Here is a 24927-nt window from a genome sequence, read left to right on the forward strand (position 1 = left end):
AAATAAGAGATGATGTTTAGACCCAGTGTACCCCTAAGGGAGCATGGAGGTACCAGATAAAACAATGATTTTTGCAGAGATTTTTATAGGTACATCCATAATCTCTGTTATTCAAAAAGCTTCACATGTACCTCGTACACTTTTGGGTCTCGTGTGGTTTATTCCTTAATCCAGAAAGTCTGAAAACTTTAGGAAGTGCTGTAGACTGTTAAGAACTGACAACAAGAGGAAGTTAAAGTAGGGAAATTGGGTTGGTCTTGTGGTCCTGAGGGAACTAATTATGTCTTGAAATTAAGAAGGTGAATTAAAGGAATGAAAAGCAAAATAACTCACAAAATTATAAGAAAAGTGATTCTGAAAGAAAAGCATTTTGGACCTGAAAATAGAAGAATAGGAATGTTTTTGTTCCAGGAAATTTTCTGGATCATATAATCATTAACACATTTCATGGGGAGGAAATGACATGGATTTGAATGCTAGACCTTAAATCAGGTCAAAGAATTGCAGAAATTGCTGATGAGACGGGAGGAGACAGGCCCACACACCTTCATAATGTTACATAAATTATTTTTGAGTATTGAGAATTTTACTGTATTTAAAGAAACTGTTAGTCCTCAGCACTTTTCACTTAGTGTGTATGCTGGTCACTTTCTTGGCACTGAACCCACACATTAGAAAAGGTGTAAAACACACAGTTTATCTGTGATTCAGCTGTTGTCAAATCTAGCAGAATGCTCAATAAGTTAATATCCACAATTATTAAAGAGTAAAGTTATGCCCATTTTTCAAATTTTGCATCCAACCAGAAGAGATCTTTTTTTATTATTAACATTAGTGCAATCAGTGTATCAAAGCAGTTTCTCATCTCCCAAAATAAACATAGTTTAATCCCAGGTACATTTGTCTATTTAAGCTTTCAAGTAAACACTATGGTATGAGTTCCTATTACTGAGGTTCAGATATAAAGTAGTTTGGGACTAAAATCTTCAGGATGATTTACTGTGGACTGTGGTAAATATGTCAAGTTTTCTACTGAAGTCTGAGCCTCTACCAACTGGCAGAAGTAATTTGTTCTCGGAACGTATTCACTGTACCAATATATTGGTCATATCGTATCTATTCACACTCTGTCTAATAGTGATACTTTTCACAATTTAATAGTTGTAATTGGCTTTATGTTATTAGACACAGGTAGTCACTTGGTGTTTTTTAAATTTATTTTCATTTTGTTTCTTGCTACCTTACTGAAATTATTAGAAAAGTATTTTACAGGATTTTTAGGAACTCAATGATATACTGAAAAATAGATTATTTACTATGATATTTTGGAGCTAAAATATTTTATACTTTCTGTAATCTGCTATTTTATGTTACAAGGAGAAAAGTTTTACAGAACCCAAAATCTAGTGTTAAACAGTCCATAGCTAATATCAGGCAATAATAAATTTAATTAAATAAAATTCATTCACTTTGCTTTATTTTTTTCAGCTCCCACGTACTCTACTACAATAATTAAACTTGAGATCTCTAATGATTGTACTAGGGTAAAAATTCTTGTTAACAGAATAAGATAGCGAAGGTAGCTAGCATTAATATAGTCTAAAGTACTAAAGCAACTAAATGCTGGTATTGCTGTGTAGTGTGACTGCTAGAAGCAAGTCATCACAGATCAAATGTCAGATTCCCAAAAGATATTTGTATTATTTTTTTTTAATCAAATGGTCAGTAATAGACGCTAAGACAATGAGGGACACTAGAGAGGTTCAGGAAAGCAAAGTTAATTTATATTCATAGGTTAAGAGACAAAAAGCGTAAGACATACAGAACTATATTAGGAAGATGTCAGGGGGCAAAAATAGCATCAAGGGAAGGTTTAGCTCAAAGCTTTTATTTGGGTTACCATGAGCAAAGCAAGTAGGGCGGTGTGAATATTGAGCTATACTAATTTGGATAAATTTTGTAGCCTGTTTCCTATAGTGGTGATTCCCAGCTGGATGTCACTTGTTCCTGAGATAATTACAGTAGAGGAATAGTGCTTTTTAGGTGTGTGGGCCAGGTAGAGAAGTATGGCTCAGAACTGGGTAATTTACATGTCAAAGGCATGATGTAGCTAGGTTTTTATTATCGCCAAGAATTAGTTAACCACTGATGGGACATTTGCAGATTCTTAATCACTACCTGTGGATACGATAAGAAACTAGATGGGGGCTACTCCTAAGATGGAGAAGTGTGAGATTAGATTTGGCAATGTCATCGACTTTAAAAGGTAAAACTTGGGTTTTGGCCCTGCTAAGAAAGATATGCTGCTTTAGGTGGCCAACTCCTTGAGTTGAAGCAGAGGATGGGGTAATGACCCCATAGCTTCTGATTTTCCTATTCAGTATGAGGCATCTGCTGATTCCAAGACTAGTCAGAGTAAGAGCTCAGGAAGCTGAGCAAAAGTGACTAAAATTATAAGATGAGATCTTGACAGCTGATAATGCTTATCCAAGGAAAATTTGGAGCAGAGGCCTCATTAAAAAAAAAGAACTCCCTAATAAAATCTTCAGGGTCACAGTTTGGGGGCACGGAGGGGGAAAAAGCTAAAAACAGAGCTAAACTAGGTTTAAGATAAGCCTTACAAAGTTTGAAATGCAGCTAAATTATTTCAACCTATCTTTGGTACAATGTGGTCTCTCCTCTATGTTTATAGTGCAAGATAGTGAATCCTCTTTTGATAAACATTTCTCAAAGCCTTTACATTTTTTACTTCTACTATTTGAAATTTAACAAAAATTACAAGGAGTACTGAGAAATGAAGATAATTAAAAAGATCCTTGGCTGACAACAAACATAGGTGCTATAGACACAGACTCTAAAATAACTGATATTGACATATCTTAGCCATAACACTAGAAATTATATTAAGACAAAATTGAAATTGTATAACTGAAAAATATAATGACCATAACTAAGAACCAAATAGGTAGATTTAATTAGGTTGAAGAATGCTTAGCAAGTTGGAGGTAGCTTCATACAAAATACACATGGTGATACATGAAAAGAAAACAAAGGAAGGAAAATAAAAGATTGTAAGAACTGTATGTGACGTGTGTAACTGCATACTCAGAGGGAGATAAAATGACTAATACTCAAAATTATGAGCAACATCAAGAATTACTGATGACAAGGTTAAAAAAAGGAAGCCACATAGAAACTAGAAAATCTTTAGAAAACACCAGTAAAGAGAAACTATGAAATGCAGTGAAAAAAGTAAATACATATTTTCTTAAAGAATTAACAATGAAAGATAATGGTGATTTCTCAGTAAGAAAAATGGATACCAGAATATAAAGAATTTCAAGTGTTGAAAGAAAATAATTGCCAACTTACAGGTATAAATTCAATGTGATAATATCTTTTAAATTAAAATATTTCTTGATCTACTCAGATTTCCCTGACCACATGCACACAGAATTCATCTGCAGCAAATTTGTCTTGAAAGAAATTCTAAAGGGATAATGATTCATAGTGAAAGAAAATAATCTGCAATAGAAACAAATAGTTCAAAATGGTAAGGTCGGGGAAGGGTATATGAGTGGATCAGTCTTTTTAAAAAATTTTATTTAAAGAAAGACTAAGCAAAATAGAAAACAGAAAATAGGTAGAAAAATACATATGTTCAGAGAAAAAAATAAACAGTAAGAAATCACTAGTTGATGTTTACATATTGTCGTTTTACAAATAGTTGTTCAAGGTACAAGAGTGGAATATGTAAAAAGGAATTCAAACAGCGAGACTGCCAACAGTTCTGTTCATCTGTCTAACAAAAACTTAGTAACATGGTTGTCAATCCTATACACTTAAACATACATGCAGTTATCCATATCTTCATTTATGTTTAGATTAAACAAACTAAAGCAGGTTAAAATCATTCTGAACAAAGAATAATAGTATTGCCAGATTTCACATCATGACACTCTGTGACACTCTGGGTACTGTAATGCCTTTTTAAAAATTTAATTTGAAGAAAGACTAAACAAAACAGAAAATGGGTAGAAAATAATACATAATTTCAAAGAAAAAATAAACAGTAAGAAATCACTAGTTGATTACAGATTGTCTTCTTATAAATAGCTATTCAAGATACTAAAGTGGAGTATATAAAGTGGGGATTCAAAGAGTGAGGTTGCAACCAGTTCTGCTCAACTATCCAACAAAAACTTAGAAATATGGCTATCAATCCTATACACTTAAACATACATGCAGTTATCCATATCTTCAGTTATGTTGAGATTGAATAAACCCAAGCAGGCTAATATCCCTCTGAACAAAGAATAATACTGGGTTTCACATTATGACACTCCAGGATCAGCACTGGGTATTTTAGTATCTCTTTTTCTTCAAAGTATCTGTTCATTTCATCATGTGTCATAAGATCTGTCTTCATAAACTGTTTACAGATTCTGCACAGGCATGAGTCTTAACATGTATTTCTATCCTTTCTATATTAGAGGGAGAAACAAAACAAAGCAAGGCAAAGCAACATATATTCCTATAAACACATGAAATGAAAAAAACATTTAAGACCGTTGTATAAAGAATTCTACCATGGTTCCTGTGTTGTCTTTTGTTATCTCCAATAGAATTGGCTATATCATCAGACACAGTATAATTGAATATATCCATACATAACAATATTAATAAAAATGACTTTGTGTATAGTATAGAATTTCAAAAACCGGCAGTTACCAAACCAGAATATGTATCATAGAGTCTTGTCATCTTCAGTGTAGTTGCCTATACTCTCAGACATGATACTATCAATCATATCAGTTTTGAATAAAATCTTCTCTGCCTCATTTCTGTTATGCTCTTTTTTTGCCATCAGTTGTCTGCTTATGTTCTTTATTCTGTTTCCTGCTCCATTCATTGAAGCCTCTCTGCTACTTTTCTGGAATCCTAGTACTTTTCTCTCTCTCTCTAGAATGCCCTGCAGTATTCTCTGTAGAGTTGGATTAGTGGTTGTGAATTTCCCAAGTTCCTCTTTGTCTTGGAAGCTTCTTGTTTCTCCATTAATTTCTAGAGACAGTTTAGCAGGGTATATCAATATGGGCTGGGGGTTATTTTCTTTCAGGGCTTGGACTATTTTGCTCCAGGCTCTTCTTGACTTGATGGTTTGTGTCGAGAAGTCTGCTGTTATTCTGAATGGGCATTCCTCTACAAGTTATCTGTTTCTGGACTCTAACAGCTTTTAATATTTTGTTCTTATATTGAATTTCTGGGATCTTGATTATCATATGCCTGGGTGTAGCTCTGTTTTGATTATAGGTGGCTGCAGTTCTGTATGCCTCATATATCAGAATATTATTTCCTTTTCCTATGTTTGGGAAATTTTCCTTAATTATTTCTGTGAATAACCTTTGTAGTTCCATTGTTTTTACCCCAGATTCTTCATTCACATTCTTTATTCTCAAGTTATAGATCCTTTTGTCGTCTTCTAGCCTTTGTATTGTTACTGCTTGTTCCTTGTTATTTTAAAAAAGTTTTCCCTTTCATACTCCCATATTGCAAAATTGTCTCCAGTTTGGATAATCTATCCTTAGTTTCTTTCAAGCTGATTTGCCATCTTTCCATAGAGTTTTTAATTTCCTGGTGATCTCTTTGAATCTGCTTTATGTATTCTATATTTTTTTTTATATTCTTCATCAAATGGTTCTCTCCTTTGTTTGAGTTCCTCCCTTCTTCCATCTGTGTCTTCTTGAAGGGTGCTTAGTATCTCTTTATTTAATTTTTTATATCTTGCTTTATTTGACTAAATATTTCACTTTTGAACTCATCTATGAGGTCCTGAATATATCTCTTTATGTCCACTGGCGCTGTGTCTGATATTGCATGCTTGCTGTTCTCATTCTCCTTTGTATTTACCTGTCCTGGGTCAGTGTTCTCAGGGTTTGGACCTGGGGACTTTTTTGTTGTTGCTTTCTCTTCCCATCTTTTTGCTTCTTCCAGGAGTCCCCAGTTTCTTTCTTTGTTGGTTACAATTCTTCTGAAATGCGCTGCCTAGATGACTCTTCCCACTGCAGTGTGCTAGTGAGTTGCAGACAGGGACAGTGTATGCTGGCCCCTCCCCTCTGGATCAGTCAAGAGCTGTGGCCTGCACTGTATTACTTTGCCTCACCTCCTCTCTGGGTGTTGGCAGCTGGAGCATGGTGGTAGTGGCGGTGGCCATGGTGGCGGCAGTGGTGGTGGTGGACTTTGCGTCACTCCCTTCGGGGTCGGTGGCCATGGCAGGGTCAGGGGTGGGGCAGCCATTGGACGCCCAGTCACTCCTGGGCCCGTGGCTACAGGTTTCACTGGCGGCCTGGAGGCACCACAGGTGGTGGCTGGAGTGCTGCGGAGTGGGGATCAGTCAAGTTGCTGTGATGTGTGCTGCATTTCTTTGGGATGCCTCCCCTCCAGGTCAGTCAAGCTGCTGTGGCCTGCACTGTCAGTCAGACTTCTGAGATTTCACTGGTTTAGTGTGGTTAGTGTGCTCCACCACTGTAGGGTCTTGATATCAGATATCTTATTGGGTCTCAGCCAGGTTATGTGACCCAGGCCTAGCTCATCCCACCAATCCCATTCAGGAAGGGAGCAATGGACTGAAGTCACTGTTGCCCTTTGTACTTTCCAGTTCTGCCCAGTCCCAGAATATCCTCCACTGGAGCCCCCCTATTTATGGAATGGCTCCACTCTCACCACTTACCACAGGTAGATGTAGGCACCCTACCAATTCAGCTCTTCCTTTGGCTTGCCAGCCCCAAATTCAATGTCGAAGTAGCAGGACCTCAGACAGCTTTGCAAGTCATGGCAGGACCTCAGCAAGCTGCGGCAGGACCTTGGCAAGCTGTGGTAGGACCGCGTTGGGATCTCGGATGGTCGGCAAGCACTTTAAAAATTTCTTCTTGGGATGAGAGAATTCATTTCTCTCTGTTTGGGGCTCCCCACTCTGTATTATGTTGAATTCTAAGTTGACTATCTCAGAAAGCCTCTGTAGCCAGTTGTTATCTATCCGCCATCTTGCTCCTCCTAATCCAGTAGCCTTTTTTCGAGTGGATCAGTCTTAATGGACATCAAGGGTAGCAATACTCATGATTGCAGATTTTAAATATCAGGGATAATTAATATTAACAAAAGCAGTAACATATAAAACAGAAAATTTTAAATATAGCTAATAGTCTGATTTTTATGGAATGGTCTAAAAGAATTAATACTTTGTAGAATCTTATATGTCAGAGATACATATTTTTACTTCTCAGTTTAGCATTCATTCACCCAAATCTAAAAGAAAAAATACTTTGAGAAGTGGTATATTTCTCCAAAGAAAGCAAGAAAAGCTAAACAAAGGATAACATAAAACATGTGGGACTGAGAAAAAATAACAAGCAAGGGTTTAGGTAACACATATATATTAGTATTTAAAACAAATGAGATGCAAATCGTAAGAATTCTTACTGTCAATCCTTTTCAGTCTTGTAGGAATTCATAATCAATACCTAAGGAAATATAAGTAAGAGATAAACAGAAAGAAAAATCTGTCATTATTTATATATAACAATATGTGAACATCAAAAATTTAAATTGTCTATGAACTACTGAAAGTAAAAAGTGAATTTAGCAAGATTACAGAATATATAATTGGCATGGAAAAATCATTACATACCAATAATAAAAAAGTTAAAAAAAATGTAAATCATCAAAACAGATGAGTAAATATAATGTAATATGTGCAAAATTTAAAAAAGTTAAAAATTATGGATAGAAAGCACAGAAGACCAAACAGAGGGACATATCATTCACATGAATTAGAAGAGTCAATAACTGAAAGATTTTAATTCTCTCTAATCTGACATTAGGGTGAAGGCTGTGGTGGATTAAAAATTTGTGGTCAATTTAACACCAGCTGAATTGAATTGGCATAGTGCTGCATGTAGATGCCCCACCTGAGGATTGCTGCCAGCATACAAAGGAGACCATGTAACAGGAACCCCCACCTACCCCTCCAAAAAGTGGGAGTAGCTATTCTGTTTGCAGACAATGTGAACTTCAAACCAAGAATGATCCAAAGAGATAAAGAAGGTCACGACATATTAGTTAGGGGAAAACTTCAAGAGGAAGAGATAACAATCTTAAATATATATGCATCAAATTCCAGAGCACCCAGTTATACAAAGCAAGTATTAATAGAAATGAAAAATCAAATTAGCAATGACACAACTATAACAGGAGACTTTAACACACCATTGACCTCGAGGGACAGATCAACCAGACAGAAAATCAGCAAAGAAATAATAGAACTGAATCATACCTGTGAACAAATGGACTTGATAGACATATACAGAGTGTTCCATCCAACAACATCACAATATACATTCTTCTCAGAAGTACATGGGACATCCTCTAAGATAGACCACATACTAGCCCACAGAACATATTTAAATAAATGTAAAAGAGTTGAAATTATTCCATGCATGCTATCAAACCATAGCGCCATGAAACTAGAAATTAATGATAAAAGAAACTGCAAAAACCCCACAAATACATAGAAATTGAATAATACACTCGAGCAATCAGTAAGTCACAGGGGAAATTAAAGAATAAATTAAACAATACCTACAAGCAAATGAAAATAAAAATACAACTTACTGGAATCTGTGGGATACAATGAAAGCAGTCCTCAGAGGAAAATTTATTGCACTGAGTTCCCACATCAGGAAAACAGAATGAATACAAATAAACAACCTGATGCTACACCTCAAACATCTAGAAAAAGAAGAGCAAGTCAAGCCCAAAGCCAAAAGAAGGAAGGAAAGTATAAAAATCAGAGCAGAAATTAATGCAATAGAGACTAAGAAAACAATCCAAAGAATCAGTGAATCAAAGAGTTGGTTTTTTTGAAAGAATAAATAAAATTGATAAGCCCCCTAGCCACCCAATTTAAAAAAGGAAAGAAAAAGCTCAAATTCATGCAATAAGGAATGAAAAAGGCGAAATCACTACAGACTCTGTGGAAATACAGAAGATCATCAACACCTATTTCAAAAACCTCTATTCTCATAGGTTCGATAACACAGAAGAAATGGGCAGATTCCTAGAAACATACGAAGTGCTGGGTCAAGAAGATGTAAAACTGCTGAATAACCCACTTTCTATTAATGAAATTGAAAATGTGGTTAAGTCCTTACCTACAAAGAAGAGCCCAGGCCCAAACAGATTCATTGCAGAATTCAACAAGAAATACAAAGCTCAGGTCCAGATGGATTCACTGTGGAATTCTACAAGAAAGACAAAAAAAACCCAAAAAAACAAAAACAAAAAAACCCCAAAAAACTTAATGCCGACTCTCCTCAAACTTTTCAATGAAATCAAAAGGGAAGCAATTATTCCTAAGTCATTCCTGGAAGCAAATATTACTCTAGTACTAAAACCTGAGAAAGACCCAACTAAAAAAGAGAACTACAGGTCAATCTCCCTAATGAACACAGAGGCAAAAATCCTCAATAAAATATTGGCAAATAGGATGTGTCAAATCATCAAGATTATACACCATAAAAAAGTGGGATTCATCCCAGGCATGTGGGGATTGGTTCAACATACATAAATCAATAAATGTAATCCACCATATCAATAAAGCCAAAAGGAAGAGATTCATGATTATTTCTGTAGATGCAGAAAAAGCTTTTGATAAGGTCCAACCTTATCAAATGATAAGGACCTTACAGAAAATTGGAATAGATGATCTTTACCTCAATATGATAATGGCCCTCTATGACAAATCAACAGCCAGCATCTTATTAAATAGCCAAAAGCTGAAGGCCTTTACCTTAAAATCAGGCACAAGACAAGGATGTCCCTTATCACCACTCCTATTCAACATAGTACAGGAAATACTAGCCAGAGCAATTAGACAAGAGAGAGAAATTAAAAGGGTAAAAATAGGAAAAGAAGAAGTTAAATTATCATTTTTTGCAGATGACATGATACTCTACATAAAAGGCCCCCACAACACTATTGAAAGATTACGATATAATAAATAATTTCAGCAATGTAGCTGGATACAGAATCAATGCTTAAAATAGCATTTCTATACACTAACAATGAAATTATGGAGAGAGAAATAATGGAAGCTACACCCTTTACACTAGCATCCTAAAAATGAAATTCTTAGGATTAATCTTATTAATTCCTAAACTCTTAAAGACATAAAAGATCTATACAGGGAAAATTATAATACCCTTAAAAATTGAATTTGATCTCAGAAAATGGAAAGACATCCCTTGTTCATGGATAGGGAGAATAAATATTGTGAAAATGACCATTCTCCCAAAATTTTTATGCAGATTCAGTGCAATCTCAATAAAGATATCATCAACATTCCTCATAGACGTAGAGAAATCATCCTAAAGTTAATTGGGAACCAGAAGAGATGTAGAATAGCAAAGGAAATTCTAAGCAGCAAAGACAAGGCAGGAGGCATCACAATCCCTGACTTTAAGTTATACTACAAAGCTACTGTAACAAAATCAATGTGGTACTGGAATAAAACCAGTTCTGAAGATCAAGGGAATAGATTAGAAGATACAACTACAACTACAAACACTCAATCACCTTATCTTTGATGAAAGGGCCAAACATATCCACTGGAAGAAAGATAATCTTTTTAATAAATGGTGCTGGAAAAACTTGCTCTCCATATGCCAAAAACTAAAATGAGACCCATGCCTATCACCATATACTAGGCTAAAATCTAAATGGATCAAAGATCTGAGTATTAAAACAGAAACACTAAATCTGTTGGAAGACAAAGTAAATAAAAATCTTGAAGACATAAGGGTAGGTAGAAAATTCATGAACAGGAATCAAACCGCACGGGAAATACTTCCCAGAATCAATAGCTGGGATCACGTCTTACTTAAAAGTTTCTGCATGTCAAAAGAAATCTCCAGAATAATGAAAAGAAAGCCCAAAAACTGGGAAAAAATCTTAGTGAACTGTTTCAGACAAAGGACTTCTCTCTAAAATATTTAAAGAAATAAAAAAAAAAAATTGGATCCTGAAATTCAAGGACCCAGTCCAAAAATGGGCATCTGAGATGAATACACAGTTCTCAGATGAAGAAATACAAATGGCAAATAAATACATGAAAAAATTTTCATCATTGTTAGTCATTAGAGAAATGCAAATTAAAACCACACTGAGATTCCATCTCACTCCAGAAAGAATGGCGATCAAGAAAACTACCAACAACAAATGATGGAGAGGCTGTGGGGAAAAAGGAACTCTCCTGCACTATTGGTGGAGTGTAGACTGGTGCAAATACTGTGGAGGCCAGTCTGGAGATTCCTCAAAATGTTGGGATTAGAATTCGCTTTCAACCCAGCTATTCCACTTCTAGGCATATTCCCAAAAAAACTGAAAACATTGATATATGTGCACCCATGTTTATAGCAGCACAATTTGTAGTAGCCTGGGATCTTGGAAGCAACCTAAGTGTTCATCAGCTGAGGAATGGATAAAAAAATTGTGGTATTTTTATATAATGAAGTACTATTCAGCTATAAAGAATGATCTCATTGAGATATTTACTAATAAATGGGCACAACTTGAGACCATACTCATAAGTGAAATAAATCAAACTCATGTGTATAAATACCATTTAGTCTCCCTTGTGTAAGAAATAGTAAGAGTACATAAGAGTTTATGGTAATATTGATTCTCTGTTACATTACTTTGAAGCCTTATAATGATCTCATTCATTAATTGGAATGGGATTATCCTGGTTTGTTTGATTTTATTATGTGTGATGGTATGAACAACTATTTTGAAGAAAACAAGTCGTTATAATAGCCAGTACTGATATAACATCATCTTACTCTGAAGTCCTACCATGCTTTTGCTGTTCTGTTATCATTGGTTCTATCATGTTGTATCTTATTGGATTGTATTACGTGTGATAGTATAAACAAATTTAAATGGATAATGAGATAATATAGTAGCCATTGTTTGTTTTCTGTTATTTGGTTCTGAATGCTCTGTAATACTCTCATTCTCTTGAATGGTTTTATACTATTTTGTTATGTTTGATACTGTTGTATATGAAGTTATGCTCAACTATTTCACAGAAAGAGACATGGTAGTTACTGTTAATTATGGGTTGTCTTCTGGTGAAATACTGTGTTGCTTACATTGTTCTATTCTGATCTCCTTCGTTATGTCCTGTTTTGTGTTAATCTCTTTAAAATAAAAAAAAAAAGCAAAACAAAACAAAGGAGACCTGGAAAGGAAGTTATTAGCATTGTGGGTTCTCTGAGGTAGTGGTGTTGTTTGGAGCTGTTGGTTTTCCTGGAGGAGCTTGTGATATGTTGTCTGATATGGACATGTCCTTCCTGATATGGACATGTCTGATCTCATCACCGAAGGAGCTCGGGGCTTCATTGTCACTGAGGATGCCTGTGGTACTTTTTGAGGGAGCCCTGGTCCATATTTTGAACATTGCTTCTTGGCTCCAGTGCACAACCCTCAGCTTACTGGCACAGATCCGTCACCCTGCTAACACAGCCTTTCCAGTTTACACTGCTGACCTTGAGGCCTTCCCAGCACAAATTCATGAAACCAACTTGCCTGAGTCATTGCTGTGGGCTCTAGGACTCATAGGAGGCATTATCATGGCTCTTGGTCTGCAGCTAAAATCAAGCAGAATATTGCCATGGGACCCAGGCCCTTGGCTGGATTTTCTAGGTCTTTAGTATGTGGACAGATTTCCTGCACTATCTTTATATTTGACTCGTTAGGTGACCATATAAGTAATACTGTAAATTATATGTCCTGTATATAACTATGTTCCTTGAAATCCCTGCCCACACCAAAGACTACCAAGTGTACAGTGAAATTTAATAAATGGTGAAATATATAAATATTAACACTTGGTAATCTCTAACAAAAATAGATTTAAAAGACCAGAAATCAAGACAATTTATTGAGCTGCAGGTAGTAAGACAGTGTTGGTAACAAGAGTAAACAGATCAGTGGAATGGAATAAGGGATCCCAAACATACCCATTCCTAAATTATCATCTATGTCAAAAGTGACACTGTTGTGCAGCAAGGATTAGCTGTGTTGGGTCAAATTTATCCTCATGGTAAACAGTAAATCTTGACCTGTGCTTTTATCTTATTCCAAAAGTTAATTTCAAATTGACCATGGATCACATTACAAAAATAGTGAAAATATAAGCCTTTTAGACTTATCAAAATATTCTCTTCTATGGATAAAAATAGCATAAACTAATGAATAAAATTGAGGTGCTTTCAAGAAGGATAAAGGTGCAGGTCAGTCATTGGACAGCAATGAAAACATCTCATGTCAATCAGATTTGCATTGGTGCAATGATGCGTAATGATAAATAACCAAAAGCTCTCAGTAGCATACAATCATAATGATTTTTGCGATTACATTTCACCTAAGCTGAGTTAGGTGATCTTAATGTGGTTAACATTCTATTTCAAATCAATACCCTGTTTATTATCTGGGGAGTGAATTACTTTTATAGTAGTTGGTTAATTGCTGGCTGGCTTAGTGTGGCTTTAGCTGTGGCCACTGGGCAACTTATTTCTGCTCAAAATGTATTTTTATCATCTGGGTGGCCCTCAACCCTCTTTTATCCCAATGATTCCCCTCTCAACTGTTGTTACTAAACCATTATTAGGTGTTGATGGAGTACTAGTGTACTCAACATGTACCTCACACTAGGATGCTGTGCCAGGGAACAAATATATGATAAGTTTTTTTGTGAAAAATACAACTACATATATTATTCACTGGCCATTTTGGGGTTGTTTAAAAAGGAATTATTTAAACAGCTTCCTAACCCGTACTCACTAGCAATTTTGAGAGCTAGTGAAAAGATTTGAAGTAGACTATGCCTTCCTTCCTTCTCAAAAAGCAATGCTGTCAGTATTCTTCAAGAATAGTTCATCCAGTTGATGTATTTTTCTCAACAATTGCTTCCTAGAGAAAATTGTACACTATAATTTTTGGCTTATTTAACCCAAATGATCTCTTCAATATATTTCATTGAAGTTTTTTGTCTTTCAGTATACTTTCCTGTGTTTAAAGGTTGGTCAACTCACCAAAAAGCTTTTAGAACTATGTGTTGGTGAATGAAATAAAACAAAAATTTTAGTACTCTTATCTGCTTTTATTAGGCCTGGTACGTGGGCCATGTTTTATTATTAAAACTTTTAAATTAATTGATTCAACTGTTTAAAAATTACTTTACTTTGAATTTAAACAAAGAACAGTGAACTGTGGGAGGATTTCAGTAACCAATAAATGATTATAGGATGGAAGAGAAACTGCTGAAGTGGAGATAAAATCTGGACAGCACAGAGGAGGAAATAACTAACCTGAGGAATTCTGGACGGTGTTGCACAGGATGCCGCTTGGTCTGTGTTTTATGAAAACATTAGTATTTCTTCAGAGAAGGAGAAATACGAAAATATAACTAAATTATCATGTGCTATTGTCATTGTGTGTGAAAGAAAATGATGTAGGCGGCTAAGCAAGTAATAAACGGAGCACAACATGTGCAAGGGGGGGGGGAACATGGACAGGCAAAGAAATGTGGTGGTGAAGTATTTCACTGAAATAAAGGTGAAAAAGAGAGTAACGCCATGGATAAAGTAAAGCAAGCCCCAAACAAACAAAGAGACATGAAATAGTTTTCCAAAATGAAGGCTGAAATTGTATTTGAAGGGTTAGACATGGGAGCTGGTGTTCCGTGGAAAGGGTTCATTAAAATTTTTCCTTGTCTTCAAATGTTTATTCTCACTTAGTCCCTTTATCTTTGTGTTTTATAAAGCAGTCATTTTCATATAGTAATACAATGAGATCGTCAATCTTCAAATTTATAGCTGAAATTCGTGACTCAATATGTGATCTTCATTTCTTTTTGTTTGTTCATATTTAAATTTATAAGTTTATTTGGGCATAAACTCCAAGTGTCAAGGTGACATCATTTTATTCTAAGCCATTGTCTGCTCATTAATTTTTTTCATAGCTTCATGCACCTCTTTATTTCTCAGGCTATAGATGATAGGATTGAGCATGGGGGTGACTACACCATAGAACAGGGCAATCAGCTTGTCAAAAGCAGAGTCTTTGGACTTTGCCTTCATGTACATGAAGAGAATTGTCCCATAAAACACAAATCACCACTGTCATGTGGGCTGAGCAGGTGGAAAAGGCTTTTTTTCTGCCTTCAGCTGAATTGATTCTTAGTACAGTATAAAGGATGAAAATGTAGGAGATACAAATAAGCAGCAAAGGGGAAAACAAAAATATTACATTGCCCAACATTATAATAACCTCATTTAAAGAAATGTCTGCGCAAGCCAGCTTGACAAAGGCCAATATTTCACAAGCAAAATGGTTAATGACATTTTTTCCACAGAAGGGCAACCGTATTGCAAGAACAGTTTCTGTCAGTGAGTTGAGAAATCCTAGCCCCCAGGAGAGAGCTGCCATTTGAACACAGAGTGCCTTGTTCATGATGGTAGAGTATCTCAGGGGGTTGCAGATTGCCATGTATCGATCATAGGCCATCACAGCTAGGAGCACACATTCTGTGGAGCCCATAGAGTAAGATACTGCCATTTGAATAACACATCTAAGGAAAGAGATAGTTTTTTTCTTTGATAGGAAGTGTATCAGCATTGTAGGAATAAAGGAGGATGTGTACCAGATGTCCAGAAAGGAAAGGTTACCCAGGAAGAAGTACATGGGCGTGTGGAGGCGAGAATCCAGCAGGGTTAGGAGGACCAAGGTACTGTTCCCAAGAAGGACTACCAGGTACATCACCAAGCACATCACGAAAAGGAGTTTTTCAGCTCGTGGGTACTCAGAAAGCCCCTGAAGAATGAACTCAATCTCTGTCCAATTGTTCTTTTCCATTTTTACCTTTCTATACCTTGGGTTTAATGAGTCTACACAGAATTATCATATGAGTCGAGGACTAAAATTGGGGCGGGAGGGATGACAGGTGTATTGGCACTACCTGCAGTGATGGTAACATATGTGGGTTTAGATTTTGGGTCTCCTCTTCTAGCTCAGGAGCAGTAGGTTGAAGGCACAAGAAAATTTCATTGGTAGTTTATTGAAAATAGCTTCTGTATTCCATATTCCAAAATTGTGTTGCAAGAAATCTGAGCAGGAGAGAATCATTCACATTTCTTACCAAGTTTCTGATGCAGTCAAACCACAGATCCCAATTTTAGGTCAGTGTTTTTGGAGATAGTACGCTTCAATCTATTCAGTGAAGATTTATTAATTGTTCATATACCACATTAAAGAATAACAGTGCTACTGGTTTAGTGTTTTATAACTTACAAATTTCTACTTTACAAATTTTCTACTTTACAATTTTCTACTTTACAAAATTTACAAATTTTCTACTTTTATGAATTACATATTATTATCTTATCATCACCAAACCTTTCTGAGGAAAATATAACTGGATATATCAACTTACTGTGAATCTACCCAGGAAATTCTGATAGAGATTTTGAAAGAGTATCATTTTTTTCTGGCATTTCTATTCAAATTTTTACAGGAAAGATGTAAGTTAAGGAGAATGTACTGAACATGGTGTGATTGTATATTAGAAAGCTGAGACAGGAGGCTCACATATTTGAAATCTGCTTGGTCAACTAAGCAAATTAGATGCTGTCATAAAATTAAAAAAAAATAAAAAATGGTTGGCATTGTATGTAGCTCAATGTGAAGGCCCTGAATTCAATCCCTGGGAACATCTACAAGTTGATTGTTATTTGAAAGATAATCTCAGAAAATGATTATGCTATACATTTGTTATTCAAATAGCCTTAAGAGTGTTGCTACATTAAAATTGTCACTTGCAGAGATTTATAAAAGAAACTAGCAATGTGCTTTGATGCTTTCAAATGAAGCAAAAGGACTATTAACAATATAGAAAAATGATTTGCATACTGTTGCAATGCTGATAACTTTTAACACTATACTTGAAATGTTTTCTTCATGTAAGTTTACTTCTCTAAAATGGATTCCCAGAGTCTGTTTGGAAACAGAGAATGTAAATTGTTAAGAAGCTAAAGAGTTTATAATAAAGCACTTTCCATAAGACCTACAGTGTCATAAAATTCTGTTCTTACTGCTTCATTGGTATCATTGAATATTAAATTCTAAAACAGCTAATGATGCAGGAATTGTTACATAGTCATAGTCCACTCATTTTTTGGCCACTATACACTTATTAATAGGATATTTATTTGAAATTTTGTTAGCATAAATGTGGTTTACATTATGTTAATATGACTAAGTGAAAACAGAAAGAAAATGATAATATAAGACATTGTGAAGCCAAACCTAGAATGAGATAGCTCATTGTGGGAATGCTAGAAATACACAACATGTTATTGATTATCTTAGAGAATCTTTTTCTACTTTTATGAATTACTTAAATTTCTAAAGTAAATATACATAAATAAAAAATGTAGGCCAAGAGGGAAACACTGATGCAAGAATATACAATCATGTTAGACAGGTTAACTCAGAGTCGAAAGTGCAAGAACAATTTCAATGGTACAGTAATAGTCTTAAGTGTATGAAGATTGCTCATTGCACCTGAGTTGATAGTGTCCAGCTATCTATAGGAACTCACCATTTCCTTTATTAGGCCTTGACCGTTTATAATCCCTATCCTCAAAATCTTGCAGGTCACAGTCTTCATTGTATTTGGGAAGAACATCAAGTTAATGGACTTGAGTTTCCTGACTGAATCCTGATGCCTAGAATAAATTGTCAATAGATGATGAAAATCTTATTTGTAAAAGGCTACAAACTCTGCACCCCCCCACCCCCCTTTAGCAAATGGGAACCAGAAATCTAAGCATCTCCTGGGAGGCTGACCATAGCAAATATGGGGGACTTTCTTCTACCATCTCTTTGAAGGCAAATATTTTTATTACCGTTTTGCTCTATTCTGATCAATGGTACTGCTCTATTCAATATTCTGTTTTGATAAGTTCTATAATGTTCTGTATTTCATTTAATTTTGATATACGTGATTGAAAGAACAACTATTGTAAAGATAGCAAAATATACTGTGATACCTATTACTGTTATCCCGGTAACCTGCTGTGAGATTCTGTACCAATTTCACTGTACAATCTTGGTTGGCTTTATTCTGTCTTGTTCTGTTGTATTTTACCACTTTCAAAATAAAATTTTAAAAAAAGGCTACAAACTCACCTAAATTTTCTGTATCTCCTAATACATGCCTCCCAAATCAAGGTCCTTCATAAGAAATATCCACTCCCTGGTTCAGGTTCAATGCTTAGGGCTCCCTTTGGGTATTGTTTTAGTGTTATAATAGACCTACTCAAATTTGTGAGCTTAAGTTAAACCAGAAATCAAACTCTCCAAACTTCTAATAGGGCTTCTAACTTTTTAGTTCCCTGTATTCTAACTTTTTAAAACCCTGTATTGCTTTCATTGTTTTGTTATGACTGATTTTATTCTATTTGGTTTTGTTTGATTGTATCATGTCTGATGGTAGAGGGAAGTACTTTGAAGATATCAAGATGCATTATGGTATTCATTGTGCTTTCATTATTATCTTGTTTTGAAATTCCAAATTGTTTCCATTGTTTTGGTTTTATTCTATACTCTTTTGTTTGATTTTATTATGTCTGATGTATGGGCAATTCTTTTGAAGGTAACAAAAGGCATTATGGTAACCATTACTGATACCCTTGTATTTTGTTTTAAAGTCATGTATCATGTTCATCATTTTGTCTTGGTTGGTTCTATTCTGTTTTATTTAATTTGGTTTTATTCTCCTGAAAATTAAATAAACTGTCTGCCTTTCAGTGGTCACTTTTACTTTGGAAAAGGTCCAGACATTGTACATTGCCAGATCCAGTGAATAAAGTGGATGAGGAAATATCATAATGTATTTATTACCCAGAGATTGCTATAAAAGTTTTGAATCAATTTAGGACATCAAGGTAGCCATGAGGACTTCCAAAACTGCTTCAGTAAATGTCACAATGGATGTTACATGTATATTAAGAGTGAGAAATATTTTGAGGGGGCTCAACAGCAATGCATCTTTTACTATAATAAATTTTAAAAATCTAATCATTCATTGTATATTTTGATCACTTCTTGTATCTACTCCTTTCTCAAAATAGCTTCTCAGGTAGTCACATATTAGTATTTTGAAACCTTATTTCCTCTAAGTTATAATTTTGGGACTTTGAACTACTGTATATGTATTTTGTTAAGATACTTAGGAATATGTAGTGTTGAAGAAAATATCTTAGGAATGTGAGTATCTATGAGGTAAATAAGGATCCTTTCTATGCATTCTATATCTTGCGACTGGTTTTGCTTGACTCTTCAGGGTCAAAGCATTGTCTGCCATCTGGAAAGCAGAAGAGTGGAACAGTGAAGAATGTGGATTCTGGAGTCAGGCAAAATTGGGCCTCAGCTCTGTCAAGCACCACCTCCAGGACTTCAAAGATTTCACCGCACATTTAGAGGCCAAATTTCTCTATCTATGAAGTGAGGAACTTAAAGATTTTCCTGATTTCGTTAGTTTAAGAATTAATGAGGTTTTGCAAATGAAGAATTTGGCAGTTATTGATACATAGTTGGCATTCAATGATAGTGCTTGCTAATCTTGTACTTATATTGAGACTGTAAATGTTTCTTTCTTTTATAGAAAGACAGTGGTTTCAGAACTGGATATATATATATATAAGTAAGGGTCCCATCTTCCTGGATCTCTGGTTATTATGTAGTATGCTATTTAATCTGTAAAATGAATTTCATAACCACTTTGCAGGACTGTTAAAGTATAAAGAGTGCTTATCATGGTTCTTGCTATTTAATAGATATTCCAAAAAGACAGCCAAAGTTTTTTATATTTGATGATGAATCTGTGAATCTGTAGGTAGTTTGTCTATGTGGAGGCCCAAAATAATCACTTTTAGTTAGGTTTGGTAAATAAACCAAGCATGTAATCATTTTCCTTCAACAGGCAGCTATAAACATCAACAGAAAAAGTGTCCAAATGAATCACAGCCTCAAAAATATAGAATCTATTTCTTGATGAGTTGGGAAAAAATACAAACTGCTTCTATGAGGCAAAATTATAAACTTTATTGGATTTGATTACATAAGGCCTCCACAAATAATCTAAGATAATTCCACCTGAATTAAAAGAAACTCATTTGTTTTGATATGCATATTCATTGTAGTTTAGCAAGCATATTTGCAGCTCCAAGGAAGCATAATGCACAACTCTGAAAATCTGAGTTCCTGCTTAATATGACATTTCTGTCCAACTCATAGAAATAGAGAGTAGAATGGTGGTTGCCAGGAGCAAGTGGTGATAGGGGAAATGGGGAGATGTTGGCCAAAGAGTCCAAATGTTCAATTATGTGATGAATAAATTCTGAATATCTAATATACAGCATGGATGGTAATTAGCATGTTAATTAATTTCATCAGTGTTTACATAAATTATTGTATCATGTACCTTGATATATTCAATATCTATTTGAAAGCTAAATATTTTTAAGTAAAAATAAATGAAATAAAATGGCTTTTTTTTTGTAGCAGCAGCAGCTTCCTAAAGAGACTCTCAATTTTCAGTCCTGTCTGCTTTCAGTAATTCACAAATAGCACTGTGGATCTTCTCAGATCATTACTCAGCTTACTAGTATGTTATACCAACTTGTTGTCCATGACTTGTTTGTTAAAAAAAATGGTACTACTCATTAGTTCCCAGTCTCACAATCATGCTAAACTAGAGGGTAATTATTGCTTGATATGTTGGGAGGATTGTCTTCTGGACAGTGAAATTAGTCTTCAAATTTTAGAAAATGCTAAAGTCTGACTACATATTTTCTGCTTTACAAGCAGCACAGGTTTATAAAAAGAAATGTGGAAAATACACTGATTCTTTCAAGGGTCAAGGCTCTCATTCCAAAATATATTTACTAATACTATGTCCTTGAGTCATAGCTCCTTGAAGATGTGAGCTGTTCTAAGCCAGTACAATGCTCATGATTGTATGTTTCATTGTCAGCTAGGGCTGAGCTAATGTACTTTGCTACCCCTGGACTCTTCATGTAGTAGAGGAAGAGACTAAGATTTGGTAGAAGTAGTGGAGATGGCAGGTCAGTGTTACCTAATTCTCTCTCACTTAAGATGCCAATTGTCCAGTGCTACCAGATGTCACAGGGATATATATTGATGAAGTTTTAATGTTAAATCCCCTCCCAAAGGTAAATCAGCACGATTGGGCATGACCCTCTTGCTGACATCTGTATTATATTAAATATGAATTTATTCTCAATGAGTTGCCTCGTAGATATCTTATCAGGTGGCCACTGGGCAACCATATCTTCAGATTTTGGTGATGGATTCTCACTTTTCCAGATTCAAATAAAAAATTGGTCTCTAGTGGTGGTCAGAATTATTCTACAGTGAGTCTGAACCAGCATGATGAATAGTCCTATTACTAAGGTGCACTGATTACTGTGATCACTCACTTACCATTCTTTGTTTACTTGCCATTTATCACATTACTCGTCCTGAACTCAATTACTTTGTGTCACATTTCAGTGTCATTGTGTATAATGTAAATCAAAATTAGAAAGTCTTAGTGCTTATTGAATCCCATCCTGTGTTGCTGCAGGATTCTCCTTGTAACGTCCTGCCCTGTTACCATTTTGGATTCATCTCATCGTTTTATAAGAAAGAATTTCCCCTTCCAAAAGTTGAACTATTTTATTCCAAACATCTCTGATTGTGTCTTTTCAAATGATGGTAAACTTTGAGAAAGTAAAAGTGAAAAGTGGGAGAGAAACTGGCACTGCAGAGGAAGCCTGGACAGAATAGACAGACGAGGGTGAGAGCAAAGACAGAAGTGAATGCTTCATCTTGGGAACACAGCGTGGGCTCTGATGGAGAGTTATGATAGCCTAAACAACTCTGATTCTTTAAAAAAAATTATGAGCATGCGTGAGTTTTGACTTCATTTCCTGCAATGAAAATGTATTATTTGCATATTTTAATATATTCTGGGTCACATAGTCAAATATCTTCATTGTTAGGCAACTAATGTAAAGAACATAGAAGACTGGATATAGACAATATATAGGGATGAGAATTGTGGCAAATCTCTAATTCCGTGTGACTCAATAAAATGCAGTATTATCACACTATCCTTCTCCCCGGCTTATCACTCTGATGCTCCATGTTTTTATTGGAATATATGTTTATCCTGTCTAACTATACTTTTGGAATGACTTGTTGACTTCAGGGCATAGTGGACCACTTTCCTCTTCTACAACAGAGTTTAGAATTTTCTACGTCATTATTTCCTGCTCCTTCCCACACATAGTCTAGTTTTAACTGAGAACAAGAAATCAGCCTCTTAGGAACAGCCCCGGATTCCCTTCAGAAAACTAGAGGAGGGAAGAGTGTTGTTTAAAAGTTACAAGTTCACATTAATAAGTGTGACTTCACTCTGTTAACAGGCACATGGGATCCCATCCCTATGTAACCTATTTGTACCTTGACATCAGAGAGAAGTGGGTCGGTCAACTTTTAATGATGTCCTCTGAGATGTAGTTCTCTGTTAAGGCATAAATAGTAGACTGTATTCCTATGGGAGAAGATTACAAGGCTATGAGACAAACAGAAAGGAAATATGTCTTCCTTTGTTGGTTGGTTTCTTTGAAAACTTCTTGTTTAACATGGCAAAAGGTCATGGGGCTGGGGATTTAGCTCAGCGGCATAAGCACCTGCCTTGCAAGCAGGCGGTCGTGAGTTCCATCCCCGGTACTGATAAAAAAGAAAAAGAAAAAGACCAAAAAAAAAAAAAAAAAGGTCATACCGAGCTGAAAATTGTTCTTATCTCTTTGTTAGAAGTAAATAGTGAGGTTTGGTATGTCCTTTAACAGCCAAAACATGGAGAAATATACCAGGGTAATGGATGTATGAATTTCAGATCTATTTAGTAGTGCTCCAGTCTTGTCTGAATTATTTAGTAGCTTCGTGATTTAAGGCAATTCATATATTTTTGGACTCTACTTTTACCTTATTGTGTAAAAATATATGTATCTTAGTATGTAAAAATATATAGGTATTTATTAAGTTTAAATGTGTTTGTGCCATACATGTGCTTAATGTTTTCCCTTCTATGAAATACAGAAAACATTAGCTATTAAGATGATTGACTCATTTCTAATTCATCAGTAACAAGGAAAGGTCTTGTCCCAGTCCATTTCTCTGAAAGCCAAATGGATGTTGTCTAGAGATAGTCAAAGGAATGGACCTGCATTCCCAGTAAAATATTTCCTCTTATATCTTGGCTTAAAGTCCTGCTGACCCTATGCCAAGTTCAGACTTATGAGTGGTGACTCTCCAACCTACTCTGGAGAGGGCATCTCTGAACTCATTGGGGCAGAGTTATTCTCCACAATGATATCTCTGTTATTCTGTTGTCAGCATCTCAATTTTCTTTCCAGAGTTAGCATACTCCCTTTCAGAATTTTGGAGACTCTTCATTTTGTGATATTTGTCATGCTACATATGCCTCACTTTGTACCTCTTGGACATTCTTGCCTCTCCTTGTAGTGGTTGTGCTTCTTTCTTCTTTAATACTTGGGCTGAAGTTAGAGATAATTACTCTTTTTCTTATATACTGGAAAGACATGCTTGTTATTTTTGCATTAATAATCATATCATCTACAGTATTAAACTGAATGTCCATAATTAGTGTTTAAATCTGCACCTCCGTATATTACCTGGATACCATCAACCTGGTGATTCATTACTCCCCAAATGAAACTGTTTATAATTATACTTCTCAATTTCTCTGACTGAACTAAGCACCTTCTCCATAAAAAGAAGTGATGGAAAATGTGGTTGAATGAGCTAATATGTTTAATCTTCACAAAAAGAGAAAATTATAGTTCAGAGGGTTAATCATTTATATAGACTATGGATTAGTAAGGTATAGTTGGAAATGAGATTCCAATTTAAGCAATTTAACCATGCATTTGTGCTTCTAGACACTAAGGTCACTTTATAAACACTGACAGCTGATGACCATAGATTTATCCATTATTGGTCTTATTAGGTAAAGCCCTTGGTCCTATGCTTAGTGCTTATTACTGGTGCGTACAGAGACATCTCCAAGTCTCCCAAGGGATAATGTAATATTGGGCTTAAGAACAGGTGAAACTATTATCTACACTTATTCATGGTCTCTGCTACACTCTTCCCAGAATTTGGCGATAAGTGTCTTTTAAAGTCATCTAACTATTAAGTTAGCAGCTTTGGTGAATGGGATGTTCTCCAAAACAGACTACATCCTAGGTGAAACAATGTGTTCAAGTACATACAAAGGAATTGAAATTATCCCATGCATGTTATCAGACCACAGTGCAATGAGATTGGAAATCAAAGGCAAAAGAAACCACAAAAACTCCATTAACACATGGAAATTAAACAACACCTTCCTGAACAATCAACAGGTCACAGATGAAATTAAAGAAGAAATTAGATAGTCTTGATGATTAAATCATAATACAGATACCCGAATTTATGGGATGGAATGAAAGTAGTCCTACAGAGTAAATTTATAACAGTGAAATAAAATCAGAAATACAGAGTAAGCTTAAATAAACAAACTAATGTTGAACCTTAAACTTTCAGAAAAAAAAAGTCAAACTCAAAGTCCATACAAGGGAGGCAATTATGAAGATTGGAGCAGAAATTAATACAATTGAAAGTAAGAATTCAGTGCAAGAATTCAATGAATCCAAGAATTGGTTCATTAGATGATTA

General features: G+C 35.2%; 2 protein-coding genes across 2 annotated transcripts in view; one reads left to right on the plus strand and one right to left on the minus strand.

Moving 5' to 3' along the window:
- LOC134470397 (uncharacterized) overlaps positions 1-22293 on the plus strand; it is a 98632-nt gene extending 76339 nt beyond the window's left edge. The window contains exon 3 of the transcript XR_010039249.1: positions 17772-22293. The gene's annotated coding sequence lies outside the window, so the exon portion shown is untranslated. The remainder of the gene's footprint in view (positions 1-17771) is intronic.
- On the minus strand, positions 14902-15972 carry LOC134470401 (olfactory receptor 13D1-like). The gene is given in 2 exon segments (XM_063224416.1): positions 14902-15227; positions 15229-15972. Coding segments are annotated over 2 exon segments (927 nt in total). The 3' UTR covers positions 14902-15044.
- Positions 22294-24927: the final 2634 nt, after the last annotated feature.

The sequence above is a fragment of the Cavia porcellus genome, unplaced genomic scaffold, assembly GCF_034190915.1.
Source record: "Cavia porcellus strain 051 isolate PalLab524CR breed Dunkin Hartley unplaced genomic scaffold, mCavPor4.1 scaffold_1, whole genome shotgun sequence".
Classification (NCBI taxonomy): Eukaryota; Metazoa; Chordata; class Mammalia; order Rodentia; family Caviidae; genus Cavia; species Cavia porcellus.